Genomic DNA, 18494 nt, shown 5'->3' with positions numbered 1-18494 from the left:
CTCTGATATTTCTTAGCAAGCTCTCAATGATAATAGTTGTTGCCAAGTGTGGTTCACCCCGATACTTCACACATAAGCACAGGCTGGTTTAGACTGCTTTTATCACATATGCAACAAAAACAATATTTGGAAATGTTTTGCATGCTCTCAGGTTATCTTTGTTTGTTGTTAGAATCTGTTTGATGACATGAAAAATTTCAGTACAACTAATAAAAGCAAACATGGGAAATATTTCTCAAAACAATCTCAATATGAATGAGCGTTTTCTTTCTGCTGGTGCCAGTAAACAGCTCCCAGCACAACTTGTTGTCACTTCCTTCACTAAAATAATACAACTGTGATTGCATCCTTTACTGTTTACTATGTGTATCCGACCCAATCTCTTTCACAATTGCCTTGTTGTTTCCACGTGTTTACTTTTACTCCTGATTGGTGGCTCTTTCCTGTTTGACACATATTCTGTTATTTGGATTAATAAGGAGAGGGAAACAGGAGTTACATGCTAGCTTCTCCACAATTTACATTCACAGAAACAATATTTTACCACTTCCTATGACAATTTATTTAATGCAGACTTCATGTCATTCTAAAAGTGCACTGTCAAACTGACTGCACAAATTAAAAGAGCAAACAGAAGATTAATTTGTCTTATGTAAAGACAAGAAGATAGAAGATGTGTGTTTAACCTGCTGAGGCCTGCCAAAAAAGGAGCATCAGTGGCTTGGTAGGTTGCTAATTTTAGAAATAATTCTGAACTAATGTAGAATAGGACTGACTCATTTACTTATAGTATTAAATACCTTCAACAAAAAGCTGTACCTGCATCAGGGTCCTGATTTAAACGAGCATAGCGGGAGTTGCTGAGCAGCGGTATGCATTGCTCCACAGAAACCCAAGTGTAGGATTCTGGGCAGAGGAGGTCAGCGGGCCGGTACTGTCCCTGAGAAAAGACAAAGATCCAATGTCAACATGCTGTTGTACCCACACATTTTCCTTCCCACATTTCTGAGAAAGATTTTTGACCATTTATGAGTATTAATATAAAACTTTAAAATGGAAACTGAAAGATGATGGATGATAGAGGAGGACACATGGACAGATGGCGAGATAGAGAGGTGAATGAATGAACATTATCTAAACTTGTCTGTCTGTTCGTCCATGATGGACAGATAGAATGGAGAGGTGGATGGATGAACAAATAGGTGGATGGATTGACAGTTGGATGAACAGATGGATAAGCAAATGAAAGGGTAGATAGATGGATAGATGGAAGTGTGGATGGATGAACAATGAAAGTATGAATAGACAAATAGAAATATGAATGGGTGACCAAATGGATGATTATAGCATAGTTTTGTCTAAAGAGATACACTTCACACCTTATATGGTAAATTCCAGTAATGTGTGCTCTGTTTTCATAACATCAGCTTAATAATAATCCATGACTGAAGGAACTGGTTTTGCAAAGACATCCTGTTTTTAAATAATTACATAAAAAGAATTAAACAAATCTTGACTGCTGAGCATCATTAGCTGAGAGACACTTGGTCAAAGTTAGATGAACCTTTGTTACAACACTGATAAGACCATTTCCACAAACTCTAGTGATGACCCTTGACAACTCAAGGCTTGACAAGTAGTAAACTGACCCCAGGGTCGAGGTGAAGACTGAGCTGTGGCTCAAACTCCCTTCTCTTAAGGGAGAAGCGGGTCGGTACTGTTCCTTGTTATATCTATCCTTCTCTCTGACTGGAGTGTTGTCTGCAAAGTTGAGCGGGAAACATAAACAAACAAGCTTAATCTTATGTGTGCTTGCTAAATGGGTACAAGTCTGTATTTGAAATAACATTTTAGATGGAAAGTAAATCAAGCAGAACAAAAACAGCTGCAAAGCGTAGGGAGGGGGGGCCAGTAAAGGGGTTGAACGAACAGAAATGAGGCGCAGAAGGAGGGGTATTAGACTCCATTATCAGAGACCTGTGTTCTATCACACGGCTCCAAATAAATACAAACTGCAGAGAGAGTTCTGTAAACAAGCTGGCGCCTGCAACAGGCCTGCTGTGCTGCCTCAATATGCACAGTATTTGGAGTTTATATGACAGCAAACTGTAGGACAAAGACTTGAGCGTTCCAGGAGTTTCATACACAGCTGAGGTCAGAAAGTGCTGAATAAGTAAACACAAAGTACAGTCGTCGAAATGAACTGTAAATAATAGAGACAAAGGAAATACCACCAATGGAAATAATATAAACAAACTCTTCTGATTATGACCGATCTGTCAGAGGGGAGAGAATAAGCTGTCTGTTTTCACTTGCAACAAATTAAGCCTCTTACAGGACGGAAACGTTAACAGAAAAGTAAACATTTTAGAATAGAGTTTTCCAACAAACTGGCAAGTGAGGTAATATTCCAGGCTGTAGACACTACACTACTGATCTAACCAATCTCCTGTATAAAAATTGGATCTCTTGTTTTTCCAAAAGGTGCTTGAAATAAGGAGTGCACCGAGTGATCTGCATCAGCTTCGATTTCCTTAAAATTGGCAGAAAAATGCAAAACCAATCACATCTCCCCATCTTATCTACTGTCCTCTTGATAAAAAATAAATAAATAAAAATTGGTACTGGCAGGAGAGCCGCAACCCTACTTGAATCCTCTGCTGTGAATTGGCACTAAATAAACAAACTAAATAAAATCAAAAAATCATATACTTTTAATCATCATTTAAAATTATGCTTATAGAAGAAAAGAGATAAAAGTATGACCGTAGCAGCTCCTATGGATTTCTCTCTGCATCACACAACCACCTATGAGGAAACAACATTACAGTGCAGCAGGTAGCAGATGAAAGATGTCAGAAAAAGAAGAAATTCTCACTCAAGTAAAATAAGAAATAAGTGCCTTTGCTAACAGACAAATGGCATCTACAACTGACACACACACTCATCTAGTCCCAACAAGCTCCAGGCTCTTATACAACTGTCAGCATGATTACCCTGACACTCTCACACTCTGCCTCCTTTCTATAGATTCCTTCAACACAATGAGACATACCTCTATACGGAGAACCCGCACCTGGCTGCATGTAAAAACACAATGAGACACACAGTTCCTGCTACAAGTGACTACAACTCTACAAAAGCAACATGGAAACAGGAAAGGGTTACAAGAGAAACTGCAAAGATGTGATAGGAACAGAGGAACAGAAATGGGAAAAAAGTACAAAATCAGGCTAGCTCTTAACATCCCACAGATATGTTGTTTTTGTTTGTTTACTCTAATCTACTTGTGTCAATGTGTTTCTATAACAGATAAAAAAGCCTTTCTGATTTTTACAGGCCTATACTTTCTGTTTATTGCATGAGGTTTTGAGAAAAAAGCTGGACCAAACCAAAATGATACACAGAGTCTGGTTATGGCACAATTCCTCAATCCTCAGTTGAAAGGAGACAAGATGCACAGAGTGAAATGACCCATCTTTTAGTGGTCTGGAAAGTTGACTGCAAACATTGGAAAAAAAACAAAAAAACAAAAACAATGTACTACTATCTGTATTTGTGAGGTGCTTCGCTGTATTGCACTCTTAAATCTTGCTTTCCAAATTTGGCAAGAAGACCTTGTAATTCACACATGCCCCACTGCTTCCATGGATGATGAATGATGACAGAGCTCTGCACACACAAGTCTTTTTTAAGCCAGTCTAATGGCAAAGACATCACACTCGAGTTGAATATGCTCCAGATTTGCTTATTGTTGTGGTAACTATTATGAAAAATAATATATTTAATCTATTGTTATAAACACTAAAAGTCTGTAAAAAAGATTGTGAGTATGTATGTATGTTTCTATGTCAAAGGGAAAAAAGCATCAAATTTAACTCTTTAGTTCTGCAACTTTTGCTATTTGGATAATGAAGTCAGATGGCTTAAGTACCTAAATATTTAAAATCTAAAATACCTTCAGCAAGTTCTACATTTGATTTTCTGGAAATTAAACCTTTATGGTATAAATCTAACACACCTTAACAGCTGAGAGTGAAGAGACTTATCACTGCAAATGATATAACTGAGTGTCTGTGAAATCAAACAAAAGTTTAAGTCCCTAGAAATTATAGAAGAACTTGCTTTCTGTAAAGCAGACAACCTGGAATGTAACTTTATTCATAAGAGTTACCTTCAGGATTGTTTCAGTCATGAATAAAGTTTTATGGGTTCCTCTGTCTTTCCTGATGAAATCTCCCCGAACAGCTCAATCTGTCATTGACCCTCCATTCTTTGTTAAATTTGTTAAATGAAAATTAAGAAAAACAAACATTTGTAAAAAGAGAAAGGCACATTGTCTTCTATGGGATGTTGATATATGCGCAAATATGACGCAAAAATTTTTTATTACAGTTTCCAACAAAAACTAAGAAATATTCCTCCGCTGTTAATCTGAAAGTTCAATGCAATTATTCCATTAAAATACTGGAAAATGTCTCAAAACTGCATTTGTTTTGATGTATTTGAGAGTATTTGAGAGTTGCAGGTTGCACACTCCTGTTTTAGTGTTTTATTGCAAATTGGGTCTTTATGGAAGAGTAGAAGAAGTCCCGTTTGCAGTTCCACACAGAAAACATAGCAGTCACAGCAAACATGGAATAAGGTGAGATCAAAATTGAACTTTACAGTCTACAAGCATCATTTACCTGTAAACACTATCCACAATGTAAAACATGGTGTTGGCAGAATCCTACTGTGGGGATTCTGGAAGAACAGCTGTTAGAGGCTGCAGAATACTTCAGGCTGGGGCCTAACATCGCTTAGCAATTATAGAGAACAATTAAGTTGCTGGCACGCAAACGTATTCATGTGTTAGAACGGTCTAGTCAAAGTCCAGATCTAAATTCAATTGAGAACATGCAGCACTTTAAAATTAAAGGCCTCTGATTGCTCTCCAACCAGTCTGTTGGAGTTTGAACCATTTTGCAAAGAGGCAATAGCAGACACTGTAATCTTTAGATTTGCAAGGCACTGCATGTGATGTTTTGCTGTGTGGTTGTCAGTGAATAAGCAAAGGGCTTACAGGAAAGCAGTCTCCTTCAGGGTGAATTTTCCAGTGAACTAAACTTTTTACAAGAGAGTAAAATTACTCAACTTCATTTGAAAAAGAAGCTGCCCCGGTGTAAACAATTACACAACCTCAATCATCTGAACTAAATAAACATGTGGAGGGCTTGATAAACAGTTACACAATGCTGTGCAGATGTATGATCACTCCCCACTCACTCTTTTCAGACCACACATAAAGATAGCAGAGGCCCTGCTGTCAGAGAGAAATTTATTATCAAATCAAAACCGCCACTGTCCCTTTTGCTCCTCCCTTCTGTTGTGTTTTCCATCAACCCAGTTCTGTCATGTTTTCGCCCGCACCTTGGTAAAATGGGGAGCTGCGCCCCAGGTTCATAGCTCTAAATCATGAAAAAAGCAATTAATCAGACCCATAAATAGAGTGCAGTAATGCAGTCAAGGAAATCTCGTGAAAATACACGTCTTTTTGCCTTCTAGTTTAATTCCACCTCAAAACTTAAGAAGCAGAAAAATTTGCTTGGTCTATGCATCAGTCAGGAATTTCTTTCAGACCTTCAGCTTGTCATGAATAAGTTTTTATTAGGTTTCCCCTCTCCCAAAAAACAGCCCTCATCTCCCATAAATCCTCAGTTTATTCAGTTCAAAGTATATTATCTAGTATGTGTTGGTCACTTCCTCCCTTCACCAATTAGTCCTTTTGAAGTTTTAGTCTGAATACAAAAAGAAGATGTCTGCTATTGAAAATTTTGAACAGAGTCTTAATCCTTTCATACCTGCCAGATGCCAAGCAGTGATTTCAAGTAATTTCCCATGAAATTATTAGGAAATGGAGTTTTCTGATCTTCAGCTCTAGATTGGCTCACAGAAGATGGAAACAGCTAAACTTTTGAGTCTACAAAAATGAGGAGTAATCACTGATGCTCACTTGTATTTCATTTTTCTTATATTGAGGATGTATTCATCTTAAAAATGAATAGCTTTTTGGTGCTAGCCACAGAATTAATTTTAATTTAAACTTTTCAAAAAATGCGTTTGGAAAAATTCATCATTTATACACTTACTTTAGAGAAATGTGTTGTTTTATTGTTATAAATATCAAATGGCACTCTAGGTAAACACTCAGGATCACAGGCAGAATATCAGCATCTTAACATCAGTGAGCATTTTTCAGGTTTAATGGACAGGAGGAAAGTAGATGAATTTAGTCTATCCATCCACTGTCTATATCAGCTTATTTTTGCAGGATTCCAGGGAGGCTGGTACCTATCTGCAGTGGTCATTGGATGAGAGCTAGAGTTCACCCTTGACATGTTACAAGTCCAACATAAAGCAGCATTAAAACGCACAAGAAAATTGACAACATACACTCACACAAAATAACAACCTGGAGACCAATTAACTTAAAAGTTATGTTTTTGGTCTGTGGGATGAAGCAGGAATACCTGGAGAGAACCCGTGCATGCACAGGAAGTACATGCTAACTCTATGTAGAAAAAAGTCAAGCTTGGATACAAATCCACGACCTTCTTCCTGCAAGGCAACAGTGCAGCCAATGTGTTTTCTAGTGTCCATCAGCATTGTTTAACATTTTTATACAAAGATCTACCTCCCTGTTATAGCTGTGATATTATAGTTTATATGAGTTGTGCACTGAACACAGAGATCGAAAGCAGAGTATAAAACTTTTCTATCAGCTCAGATCAACCGCTTTAAGAAAAAACATCTGTTGGTAAACCTGAAAGAACTAATTCAGCAAATAGAGTACTAAGAGTGTATTACAAAATAGAAAAAGTTCAACTTTGCTCTGTTTGTTTTTAGCACCAACAGTGCACCCTCACCCCCTCCACCAAATTAAGCTGTTTCTTGTATAATACAGCAAATGAAGCATGAGGACAATAATGAAAGGGATAAGTTATTGGTCAAGTTCTCAGAGAAAGTAATTATCATTTGACCCAAGCTGAAGTTGAGGTCAGCATGCCACATTTGTGATCTTACTGCAGCATGTTGTTCAGCTGGCCGTCTCCCAGGACAGACCTGAACTCAGAGAGAACACAAAGAGGTCTAGTGTGGCCTAAAGCCAGACAGATCTAACCTACTCTGGCCCAGGCCAGCACACTGACCCAGGGTCAAACTGCGCCAATCTCTGTCAAAAACCAATAAACACGGGCCCTGATCCCTACAACCACACTCTCTCCTGAACCTACAGCTCTCACAATGCACTCCCTTTATCAGCCTGAACATGTTGACACACCTACATTCTGCTAGAATAGAGTAGGTGGGTGGAGGACTAGCTGCATGGCCTCTGGCTGCTGATGGACACACGTAAACGGTGCAGCTCACAGACGCAGCAAGACAAACAGAACAGAGGCCTGAGCAGATGAACGATCAGCAAAGACAGACAAGTCCAAACAAATGGGATTTCACTTCAGACAGACGCAGTAAGCCCTTCAGTAAAGATATGAAAAACCACACTGCAATGCATTTTACTGGGATTTCTTGTATTAAACCAACACAAAAGGAGTGCATGGTTGTGTAGTGAAAAGAAAATGCTTCTCAGTCAAAATGTTCAACAAATAAATACACAAACCTTTATTTAACAAGGTTAGCTGATGAAAACAACTTTTCATTTTCAACAACGACCTGTTCAGAAAACATTAAAACATCATACAACAGAATATTATACAGTAAAAAACAAAAGAATGACATTAAACTGAGGGGAAATTACGTAGTGGGTATATGGTTCCTGCCTCCCTGAGCCAACCTTTTCTTGTTACAGTCTTTCTAGATTTTGACTTGGCCATTTTTACACGTTTTTGGGCATTGTCCTTCTGGAAGGTGAATCACACTCTCAAGACTAAACCCCATCAGCTTCTCTGTTCATACTGAAAAACACATCACCACCCTCATGAAAAGAATGATTTTGGTTGAATTTGTTCCACACCTTTGTCTACATTTACTGTCCTCTGCGTGGCGTGAGGCAAACTTTAAACTGAACTGTGAGGTGTTTAAAGCTTTTAGTTATATTTTCCACTAATCCTGCATCTCCTCCTCTGATTTCTGAACGCAGTTTGTTGAAGTGTTTTTTCTTTAGGAGCATCACAGTAAAGGGGGTGAAAACAACTGCACAACATAAATTTTTGATTGGTAAAGAAATCTGAAAACCATGCACCATCTCCTTCACAATTGCACACCAATTTCTGTTGCTCCATCCTGCACCTCCTCTCCAATGAGTCATTCAAATGAATGACTCATTATAAGAGCTAAAGCATGAAAATGAGGGAATTCAACTATTTGATGGATGTGTGGGAGAAGATATGCATCCAAAAGTTGCAGGACAGTAGCTGCTGAAAACTGAACTTGGGCACCCCTGGTCTATTTAATAAACTCCACAGAAACTAAACTAAAGTTTGTTGCTGTAATGTAACACAATCTAAAAGATTCAAGGGGAGCTTTCAAAGGTCCTGCCCTAATATGAATTTGTGTGAGAGAGAGGATTCTCAAAATGTCTGGCAGGATTTATGCAAACTGCTGCTGTTTAAACACTTGGGGCCCGCTGAGGCCTTTTCACCCTACTCAACACATCACCACAGCACGACCTTCAAATAAAGCACACAGACTGGTAAGTTTCCTCCCCCTTTGGGCCTCTAGACAACCACCACAACTCCTTCCACCCAGCCCACTCTGCCCAGCACTCCAGCGCCTGGCTAAGCGTCATGGCTCCATGGCTGACAGGTTAATGAGGAGAAAATATTTTTACAGGATCGCATTTCGAGTGGGCCCTGAGAACCAATGGTAGTGCTTTTTATGGATATCAGCTCCAAGACCGGGTACCTTTTATCTCTTTATCTCCTCTGGTTTTTATGGTGAAGGGGAGCTGTTACACCTTTCTGACACAGACCACAACTCTCTGACTTGCTGCCAGAACTGCAGCTCTAATCTCAGTCTTAAAACTCCACCACAGACATCTTATTATAAAGCCAAACCTAAAACCACAGTCCACAGAAAGTCTAACATGTCTAACAGCGTTTATGAGAGCAGCTCATTGTCTCTTGTGGAGCTTATCGACGATCTAGATGGATTCCCCTGCCAAAGAGGCATTTCAAACAAAGTGGCGCAGCTGCAGCGGGTTTGAAAATAAATAGAGGTGAAGCTAATGGCAATGCAAACACCTCGAACTGGCAGCTAGAGGGCTCTGGATCTGCTCAGCATGACACACACTCCAAACTCTCATTTTTGCCCTTATGACCCTCAAACCTCCCCCTCATCCTTACCCTCCCGCCACCCGACGTTCCTCATCTTCGTCCTGCCACCACCAGTCAGAATGGATCGTTTGACTCGACCCGCTGAACTCTGCCGCCTCAGAACCTAACCCTGTCAGCGCCCCTCATAGGAGGTGCCAAGCGCCGGCCGCCATCCGGCTACGCTGCAACCTGCTAATGATTTGTTAAAAACACAATCGTGGCGAGACTGAAGAGGTGTGGTGGAGATGATGAGGCATAAAAGAGCAGAGATATTTTTTAAAAAGCTTAAACAAATATTTCTGCTGAGTTGTGCACTGATGGTGGTCTCCTGTCGAGCTAAATCAAACAACAACACTTCAGTTCGAAAAGGTTCGATTTTGAAACAGGGGGAGGGGAGAAAGCTGGAAATTTTAGGGTTGAAAAAGGTCTAGGTTGGGGTTTGATGTTATTGTGAGGGGGCACGGGACTTTACCTGCACTGCTGAAGGGGAAAACGCAACAAATTATCTTTTAAAAGTCAAGATAATTGCAGCTTCAACCAAGCACAAGAAAAAGAAACCTATATTAGGGTAATTCCATGTTGAACTGAACTGACCACAGTACTTTTATAACGTACCACCTCTACCTGAGATAATGTTTAAAGAAACGAGATCACTAACAACCCTAAAATTAAAAACTGGTCCTGCCTGTCAGACTTATAACAACATTAGAATAAATGAAGAATGATGTTTTACTTCCTGTTTTTATCTATGAATGGAATTAGCTGGAAGTTTCTTCAGACACTATTAATCTGTCATCCCAACCGGCATATAGGCGGCTGGTTTTGGACAGTTGCTGAAAGAAGAACAGAAACATAAAAAGCCAGAAAAAAAAAGAAAAAAGGGTTTAGGGGTAGGGGGCGTGGTTGTCCTGTGTCTGGACCAGCAGCATCTGTGAAATCCATCAGTTCCACACGAATGCCCCTGCTCAATGTAAACCTTATCGATGCAAGTCATCAAGATATGAATGACTTCATACACCTATAAAGCCTCTTGCATTTTTTCACTTTGAATCCAAAAACTTCAATGTCTTTTATTGAAATTTTATGCAATACCAACTCAAAGTAGAGCACAATTAAGCTCTACGTGGTTTCAAAAATATAAAAAGGGTAATGTACATTTGTATCCACCCCCCATTTACTCTGATACTCCTTAAAAAACAAATCCAAACAACTGCAGTGTTCCACAAATCTGACCTTATGGAAAAGTCGCAAAAACAAACAAAAGAAACAGATTTTTTTTCAGTTATGTAAAAAGAAACTGAAAAATGGTGGTGGCAGCATCATGATATATGGACACTTTTCTTCAGCAGGGGAAGATAAACTGATCAGATGAATGCAGCTAAAAACAGGAAAGTAGACCTGATGGAGCCAGAGCTACAATGAAGAGGTTTATAACTAATGTGTCAGAAGTGCCCAGTCATAGTCAAAAACTCAGTCTAATTGAGAATCTGTGGAAAGACTTGAAAACAAAGATTACACAGAGATGGTCTGCTTCCAATCTGACTCAACTTGTGCTATTTCGCAAAGAAGAATAGGCAAATATTTCAGTCTGTAAACGTTCAAAGCTGGTAGAGAGATCCTCCAAAAGATGTGCAGCTGTAACTCCAGATGTTTAAGCAGGATGGGAAATAGAAATGCAGGTCAACCTTTTAAGATTTATATTTGTTTTAAAATAAAATAATTAAAACTATAAATTAAAACCATTAAAGCTAGTTTCACTTCTACTTTACAAATAAGCACTACTTTCTGATCTGATTTGCTACAACAAATCCCAATAAAATGCGTAGATTTTTTTTATGTTTTAATGTGACATTGAATGAGTAAAAATAGATTTTCAGGATCCTGCATAAACAGACAATAAAAATAAAATCGAGAGATATGCTTACCCTCATGAAAAATACTAATCTAAGAGGAAAAAGCAGTTGTTTACAGAGATGAGGGTGTCTACATGCATCAGATTAACTATGTCGCTCCCAGTCTACCCAGATGTTCAACAAGTGACGCAGTAAATGCGAGGTCACACACGTACGCATAGCATGCTGTCTGTTTATGGCTCCTTGAGTGAAAATAGCATGCATGTAGAATCATGACAGATGTGCCTCAGAGCCTTTTAGCATGCTGCAACCCGCCAAGATTAACGAGAGCACAAAGAAAGCCTGTCTGAAAGCTCATTCATTAAATTAACAAACTTCTTATTGAGAACTATCTGGAAAAGCTACAAGGAATGAGCAAAGATTGAAAAGGAAAATGTTTTGACTCAGTGAGAACTAAATGCAAACATCTGGGCATGAGTTTATATGTGCATAGCCTAAAAAAAAAGTTTCTAGCATGTCTTTTCTAATTTATGTTATAAGCACAAGGTAGTAGGTGCAGCAGGTGACAGAAAAGCCTGCAGGCATTCACTGATTGAGACAAACATTAGTACTGCAGAGGGCCTGAAACCACATCCAAATTCTTTCAGTTGTAACCTAATGCACTCTTCCACACAGCCACTGACACCTGGATGGATTAATTTTGGGTCCTCTTTATTCACAAGCTTTGGCCATGTGGAAAAGTGTTGGCTGGCTCTGGAAAACCGACCAGCTTCTCTGACAGCGTTTGTTATTTGTGGGTAAGGAGGAGTTGGACTGAAAGGAAACGGAGGTGCAGCTGCTGCAGAAAGAAGTTCTTTAAAAGTCTGTAAAGCACCGCCGGAAAACGAATACTCCTTTTCACCCTGCCTCCTTTTCTCATTTGGCCCACATTTTGTCACTTTTTATTCTCCCCCTTCATCAACTCTCTTCCTCCTTTTTTCACTCATTTTAACCAACTCCTCCTTTCTTTGCGTCCTCTGTGGAAACTTTTATGGTTTCCTGAGCTCAGAGCAAGACATTCTTCCACTGAACAATAATAGCAAGACCCACTTGATGTTACTGTTACTCCAGCACCAAGAGGTTAGAACAGCGTTAGAGTGAGGTGCAGGCATGCCTCCCTTGAACAGGCCTCAAAACATTAAGTTCGAGAGCAGATTGTCAACGGAAGTATTTGAATGCTTCATTTGCTCACTTTAAAGTCTGCTTATTCAGATTTAAATGCAATACCTCAGCAGCCAGTGCCAGTCAGAAGATTACACTCATCCTGGATAGAAAAGCAAGTTTCAAGCAGGACCACTGATAGCTATTTGGCCACCTGAAGCACAAATGCTTTTTTAATCCTGACAAGTTTTGCTTTCTTGAGGGAGATTAATTAGGTCTAGCTAATTGAAACCAGAACATCCTCAGTCTGTAGAATGTTTTCACATTAAGTCAAACACATATTTTAGAATAACTAACACTCCTGCCTGAAGTAAATCATTTTTGAGGCAGGACAGATGTAACCGACTAAACAAGAGATCATTTCTCATGTTTTTGTTGCTTTGTATTTATCATTTTTCATTTGTACAGAACAGTTTAGTGTTGCTTCAGTAGTGAATTACTGCATGTAAACTAATGCTTTGCCATGTTTTATCTGTCTACAATAGTAAAATAACGTAGATTCATCCTGCTTCTCAGTCCCAACTGCTGCCTAAAATGAGTTGTACACAGCTGCCCTGAACGCAGTCTCAGCGCAAAACACTGTGCAGAGGACAACAGTGATGGATGGAGAGAGGGGAAGAGAGAGAGTGCAGTCATTTATAATTATCTACTAAAATGCTTCCTATGTTTTTATTTAAATAACATATGAAGCATTTCATTATTTTAATATTATTATGTTTAATTATAATAATTTTTTATGAGCCTGTTCTTTTGTGTGTGTGCCCCCTTCACTTGGTAGGCTACACACTTATGCATGTGGGCAGAGCGACAGCACTGGTTTCAAGTCACCATAAGCTGACAGGATGTTGACCCAATGCTGAAATGGAACATCTACAAGCTCATCAGAAATTAGCATCTGCCATGACAAGAAAATTCTTTCTGGGGAGAAATCTTCTGATCATACTAGCCATGTTTATCGGGACTGATGGAGGAGGGTGCTTTCATGGCTTATGAAACAGGAAACAAAAAATAATGGCTTCAAAGTAAAAGCTCTTTTTTAAAATAAATCAGCATAAATTGGATTTGCATAATGAAATGATAGTTTAAGAATGTTTGAATGGGTAAACTGGGTTTTCCAGCAGATAATGGTCCCCATAACACATCAAACTTATTTTAATAAACAAACCACACCAAGATTTAGCTTTTGAAAAAATCTGATCGAATTAACTACTTTATACAAAAAAATTGTAGGATACCCTTAAAAGTTGAGTCAATCAACAGATTTAAATAAGTTGTAACAAATCTGTCAGTAACAGTAGCCCAACATTCAGTCACATTATGCAAGAAGCTTATTGATGGCTGCAAAATGTTGGTTGAAGAGCAACTTGCTAAGAGAGGCTTAAACCGAAATTAGTGAGGATGTATGCATACATACAGTATAAGCATGTGTGTATGATTTATGACACTTTGAATAAGAAATTCACCATGAATATAAACTACTGCAGCCAATTCTTGATTTTCAATTTCACTGAAGATGTGCGATGTAGTGAATAATTGCATGTAAACTAGTGTTTTGCCATGTTTTTATCCGTTTTCTTTTTTCTACACTCCAGGAAAAAGAAAATGTTACATGCATCATTAGAAACCCAAATGAATATCATATTAACAGAAATAATGATAGAGAACAAATACTGTTGAAATATTTCTTAATTGTAATTATTTAATTATTAAATGTCAATCATGCAATGATTATTTAATTATTTACAATGAAATAATTTATAAAACATTAAAACACATAATGATTATAATTGTTTTAATAGAAAGACTAAATTGTTGTGCAAATGAAAGTGCTGCGTGAGTTAAGATTTGATATATATGAATAAATTACAAAGCCGACCTCAACAATTTTAAACACCTTAAAAATCAGCAATATCCAGAAATTCCCCACATATAAAAGGCTTTCTTGTTCATAAATATCCAATAAGGAAAGGTTTGTATACTGAACATTTACACTTTCTGATTCAACTTGCATTTGGTCATGATTTGTACATATAGAAATGTCAATCATAACATGGAGGGCTGAGATAAGTCCAGAGAATTCAGAGCAATGAAGTCTCTGTCTGTGTAAAGCCATAAGACTCACTGTTAGCTTTTACATGTGAAGCGTCAAGAGAAAGAAAGATTACCAAAGGGCCAAGACCTCTGCACTCATTTAGACTCCAACAGTTTCACCTTCTGCTCCTCACAGACAGCTCAACATCAGAAAGCGAGGGAGGGCAAATGGCCCAGGGACAGAAGCCAGGGGCAGAATGTCACGTCAAACCGCCAGCCAAACCAGTGAGACTCTGTGGGACGTTCAGTCCCAGCTTTAGGAACAAAGAAGAGTGTCTGACACCAGCCAGGCATCCTCCCAGCTTCTGGCTGTACTTCAAGTCTTCTGAGGGCCCTTTAAGGCTTCCCTACAGGACCATGTCCTGCCGTTGGCAGTGCTTACAAGATCATCTCGCCTGGGGCCGTCTCCCTGGTCACACAACCCAGCCGAAAGGATTCTCCTCCAAATTAACAGCTCAAGAATAACAACAACAGAAATTGAGATTTTCAACTTTAAATGAGCAGTACAATCATGCCGACAGAAAGTATGCAGACATACAACCGATATAGTAGCTTAAGAGACTGGGCAATAAAGCTTTTAGTATCCAAGACTTTATGCACACCAGACTCAAAGTATACAAGTTGCTGGACTATTTTTGATGATTACAGTCCAATATATACTTTGCAAGAAATGTGTTCTCTCTCCCAGGGGTGCAAGAGTAACATAAGATCATTCTGTTCTTGCAGCTCTGGTTTGGGAGCTTTTGCAGCTTCTTTTGGACACAAATTATGTGTCTAAAGGAAACTGAAGGACTTTCCTCTTGTGTGGTATCTGATAATTATGCTGCAGTAGATGGGATCTATAAGGAGTCCTTGAGAGGTATGAAACGTCCTGACCAGAACGAGTCTCTGTTCTAGTGGTTAATGTACAATGAAGAATGGGTAAAACTGTTTCTAGATATTGAAAGGTGCCAAAAAAAAAGAAGAAAAAATTTTTTAAAACCATGCAGATATTTAAAAATATTGTTAAATTCTTTAAGATTTTTGGCCACAGTTACTATTACCCACAGGGTAAGGCCTAAAGAACCTGCATGTCCACAGACTGCAGACCCTTCTAATAGTTAGAGAAGAAGAATAGAAGAAGGATTCAAGTCTGGAAAGTCATCAACATGTTTCTAAATAAACTTTTCTCTTCTTTTGTCCATACTTATTAAAACATGGTAAATGAGAGATGAAATATGAACTTTGTCCTTCAAAAGAAACTTGTAGTATTTAAAATCTGCTCAAATTTTAGAATATTAGGATATCTTGGCACCCTGTAGAAACTCCATAAACACAAAATTAAGTAGATGGTCAACCCAAAGTTTTAGCATTTCAAAAAACCAGAAATTATTGTACACTCGTCTAGCAAAGAGTCGCTATTATAACCTTTTATTCAAACTGTTGTTTTTTTCTGCACTACTGATGTTTTCCTTATATAAAGCACTTTAATACAAAAATTTTTTACAACTATCTTCTACCAGAAATATCTGAAGTACAAAAACAGCCACGACTGAAACAAGAGGGACCCACAAGTAGTGGAATGGTGTTGGAATAGGTTGAGTGGTGCCCGCTAGGGTTCAAGTGCTTATAACTTGGCCACTAAAGATACTGGAAGCAAGCGTGAGATCCCAAAACCAGTAAACCTCCAACACAACACCAAAGAAGTCTTAAAAGAGTCAAACAATGTCCCAGTATGTCAGTGCATTAATGAACTGAATATATGCAAATCAGACAGAGGAGCAAAACACTCTGCATGTTGCTGGGAGCATGTTTGAGCGTGGGTGCTTTTCTGTGGGACAGAGAGAGTCTAAAGGTGGGAAATGGGCAACCTTCTCACCCTTGTTCTGTGTTCCCTCCCCAAGGGTAAAATAGGAAGAAGTGGGGAGGTTGTGAGCTAGACGCTGCAATGACAAACATACAAGAAAAGATATGGGGGAGGGGTAGTAAATGCCAGTGTGAGAGGGTGAGGTGCTGTGGTAACAGTGCAAGTTCTCAGACAAACATTGTGATCAAGATTCAACACACAGACGTAAACATAACACACTCATGTGCATTCCTTGCACACACTGTCAAACTGAGAAATTGAGCAAAGCGTGAAGCAAACAAAAAGCAAGATGAAAGATAAAAAGATATGACGGTTTGCCATAATCTTCAACAGCACATCAGTCTCCCATGGACAGGAACAATCTCTGGGAACATCTAACGTAGAAACCGAGGATGGTGTGAATGAATAAAAGCGAAAGGAATGAATAGTGATGAACTGAATAATGTACAACAATGCTACCCTGAATAAAAAATATGGATTGCAGGTTTTAAATGACGATGTCAAAAATTTTGAGTCAAGTTTTGGGATTTTTGGCTGAAAAAGTCTCACACTGTTCCAGTTCTTTGGGAACTAAAACCAAATTTAACATAGCTACAATAGTTTGCTTCAGAGGAGAAAAATGGTTGCAGTAGTATGTTAATTGGTACAAAAAAAGCAATTTACCCAAAACAGTTGTGTGGTGTGGATTAACTCTTCGTAGAGCCCTTCTGCACATCAAATGTATTCACCCTGCTGGATATTTCATCCTTTTGTTGCTTTTACAAATCAGTAATGATTAACAAAATCTGGCTTTTTTACAAAAATAAATACTAAAAAAATCATTTAATGTCCAAGTAGAAACTGACTCCTACAAAAATGATGACAAATAAAAATATGAACCTAAAATAAGATTGAATAAGTGATTTCTAATTTATCCAGTCAACATTTTTGTTGAAAGTGATTTATTTGCAACAAAAATAAAAAGAGACATCCAAGGGAGTAATTACTTTTTACAAGAACTGTAACAGAAAAAGCAACCCATTTTAATCTCTTAGTTTCTTTTTGTATTTTTATAAATGGGTTTATACTCCCTGAACATGGACATCAGTTGTTGTTGTTTTAGTGAAAGAAATAGCTCTTGTAATTTCTTAATTAAGAAATGTATTTAGCAAGAAAAGATTCTCACAGTCACTGAAACCAGAAGGGGTGAACAAAAGAGGACTATGATGTTAGGATGTACTTTTCATAAGGTGGTAAAAACAAAATGAAACAAATTGCTCAAAGTTAGGGATTCATATTCAGAGGTGAGGAGCCTTGCGTTTCTGAAAATACTGTGTACATGTTAGTGTAAGATACCTTGTAGCGCATCTTGGGGCAGGAGTGGACGTAGAAGCCCAGGTAGTAGTAACACAGCTTGGTGGACTGTTTCTGCAGTTTCCTTGTGAAAGCAATCTCCCTGTAAGGGGGAGACATAAAAACAGAGTTTGTAAAAACAGTTTTGCAGGAAAAAGCTGCACAGAGATTAATCTTAATTTATTAAACAAAATGTTTTATTTTTTGCATATTGTATTTTCTGAACAATATTTAAATGACCCACATATATGTTTGTGCCTGAAAATGTTAACAGATGATATTAAGATAACAGAAAAAAATAAATGGAGGTGTACTCAGGCTCAAGTCTTGTTCCATGTATTTTTAGTTGATATATAAATTATGTTACCTGCACATGTTCATGTATTCCCTGATCTCTATCTCACTTAAAATACTGTTGAACCTCTTGTTCAAAAGAAGCATATGCAACTATCAAGCTCCAAGAGATGAAATATAATTGAGAGATTTGGATCTTGGTTAGGAAGCCTTTTGAATCATATCACTGTCAACAAATTTTGACATTTTCTTTCAATTTTCAAACTTCAAACTATTTTAAATGATTTTTATGACAAGTTCCTCAGGTGCTCCATGAACCTTTGGTCTCCCTTACTGGTTCAGCAACACATGGAGTATCAAGTGAGAATTGTAAGATGGCTTTATGTACAAACCCTCTGGGACAAACAGACTTCCTCATATGAGGAGTCAACAGGTGGACCTGTAAAATTAAAACTTCTATAACTTTTACTGCCTCCATTTTGATTAAATCTGAAACAGTTTCTTAGATTGGACCAAATATTAAGTCATGAAAAGTCACAAGCATCTTCTATTGAATGTCATGGCAAT

At 38.2% G+C, this 18494-nt stretch overlaps 1 protein-coding gene across 4 annotated transcripts in view; it reads right to left on the bottom strand.

Moving 5' to 3' along the window:
- ate1 (arginyltransferase 1) overlaps positions 1-18494 on the bottom strand; it is a 59180-nt gene that overhangs the window by 7106 nt on the left and 33580 nt on the right. For all 4 annotated transcript variants that reach the window (XM_028006401.1, XM_028006402.1, XM_028006404.1 and 1 more), the window contains 2 exons: positions 17637-17736; positions 820-940 (listed from right to left, as the gene is read on the bottom strand). In XM_028006401.1, coding sequence (XP_027862202.1) covers positions 820-940; positions 17637-17736 — 221 coding nt within the window. The remainder of the gene's footprint in view (positions 1-819; positions 941-17636; positions 17737-18494) is intronic.

This window comes from Xiphophorus couchianus, chromosome 22 (assembly GCF_001444195.1).
Source record: "Xiphophorus couchianus chromosome 22, X_couchianus-1.0, whole genome shotgun sequence".
NCBI classification, from domain to species: domain Eukaryota; kingdom Metazoa; phylum Chordata; class Actinopteri; order Cyprinodontiformes; family Poeciliidae; genus Xiphophorus; species Xiphophorus couchianus.
Note: the sequence above shows the minus strand (reverse complement) of the source record. Positions and strands in the feature narration are given on the sequence as shown.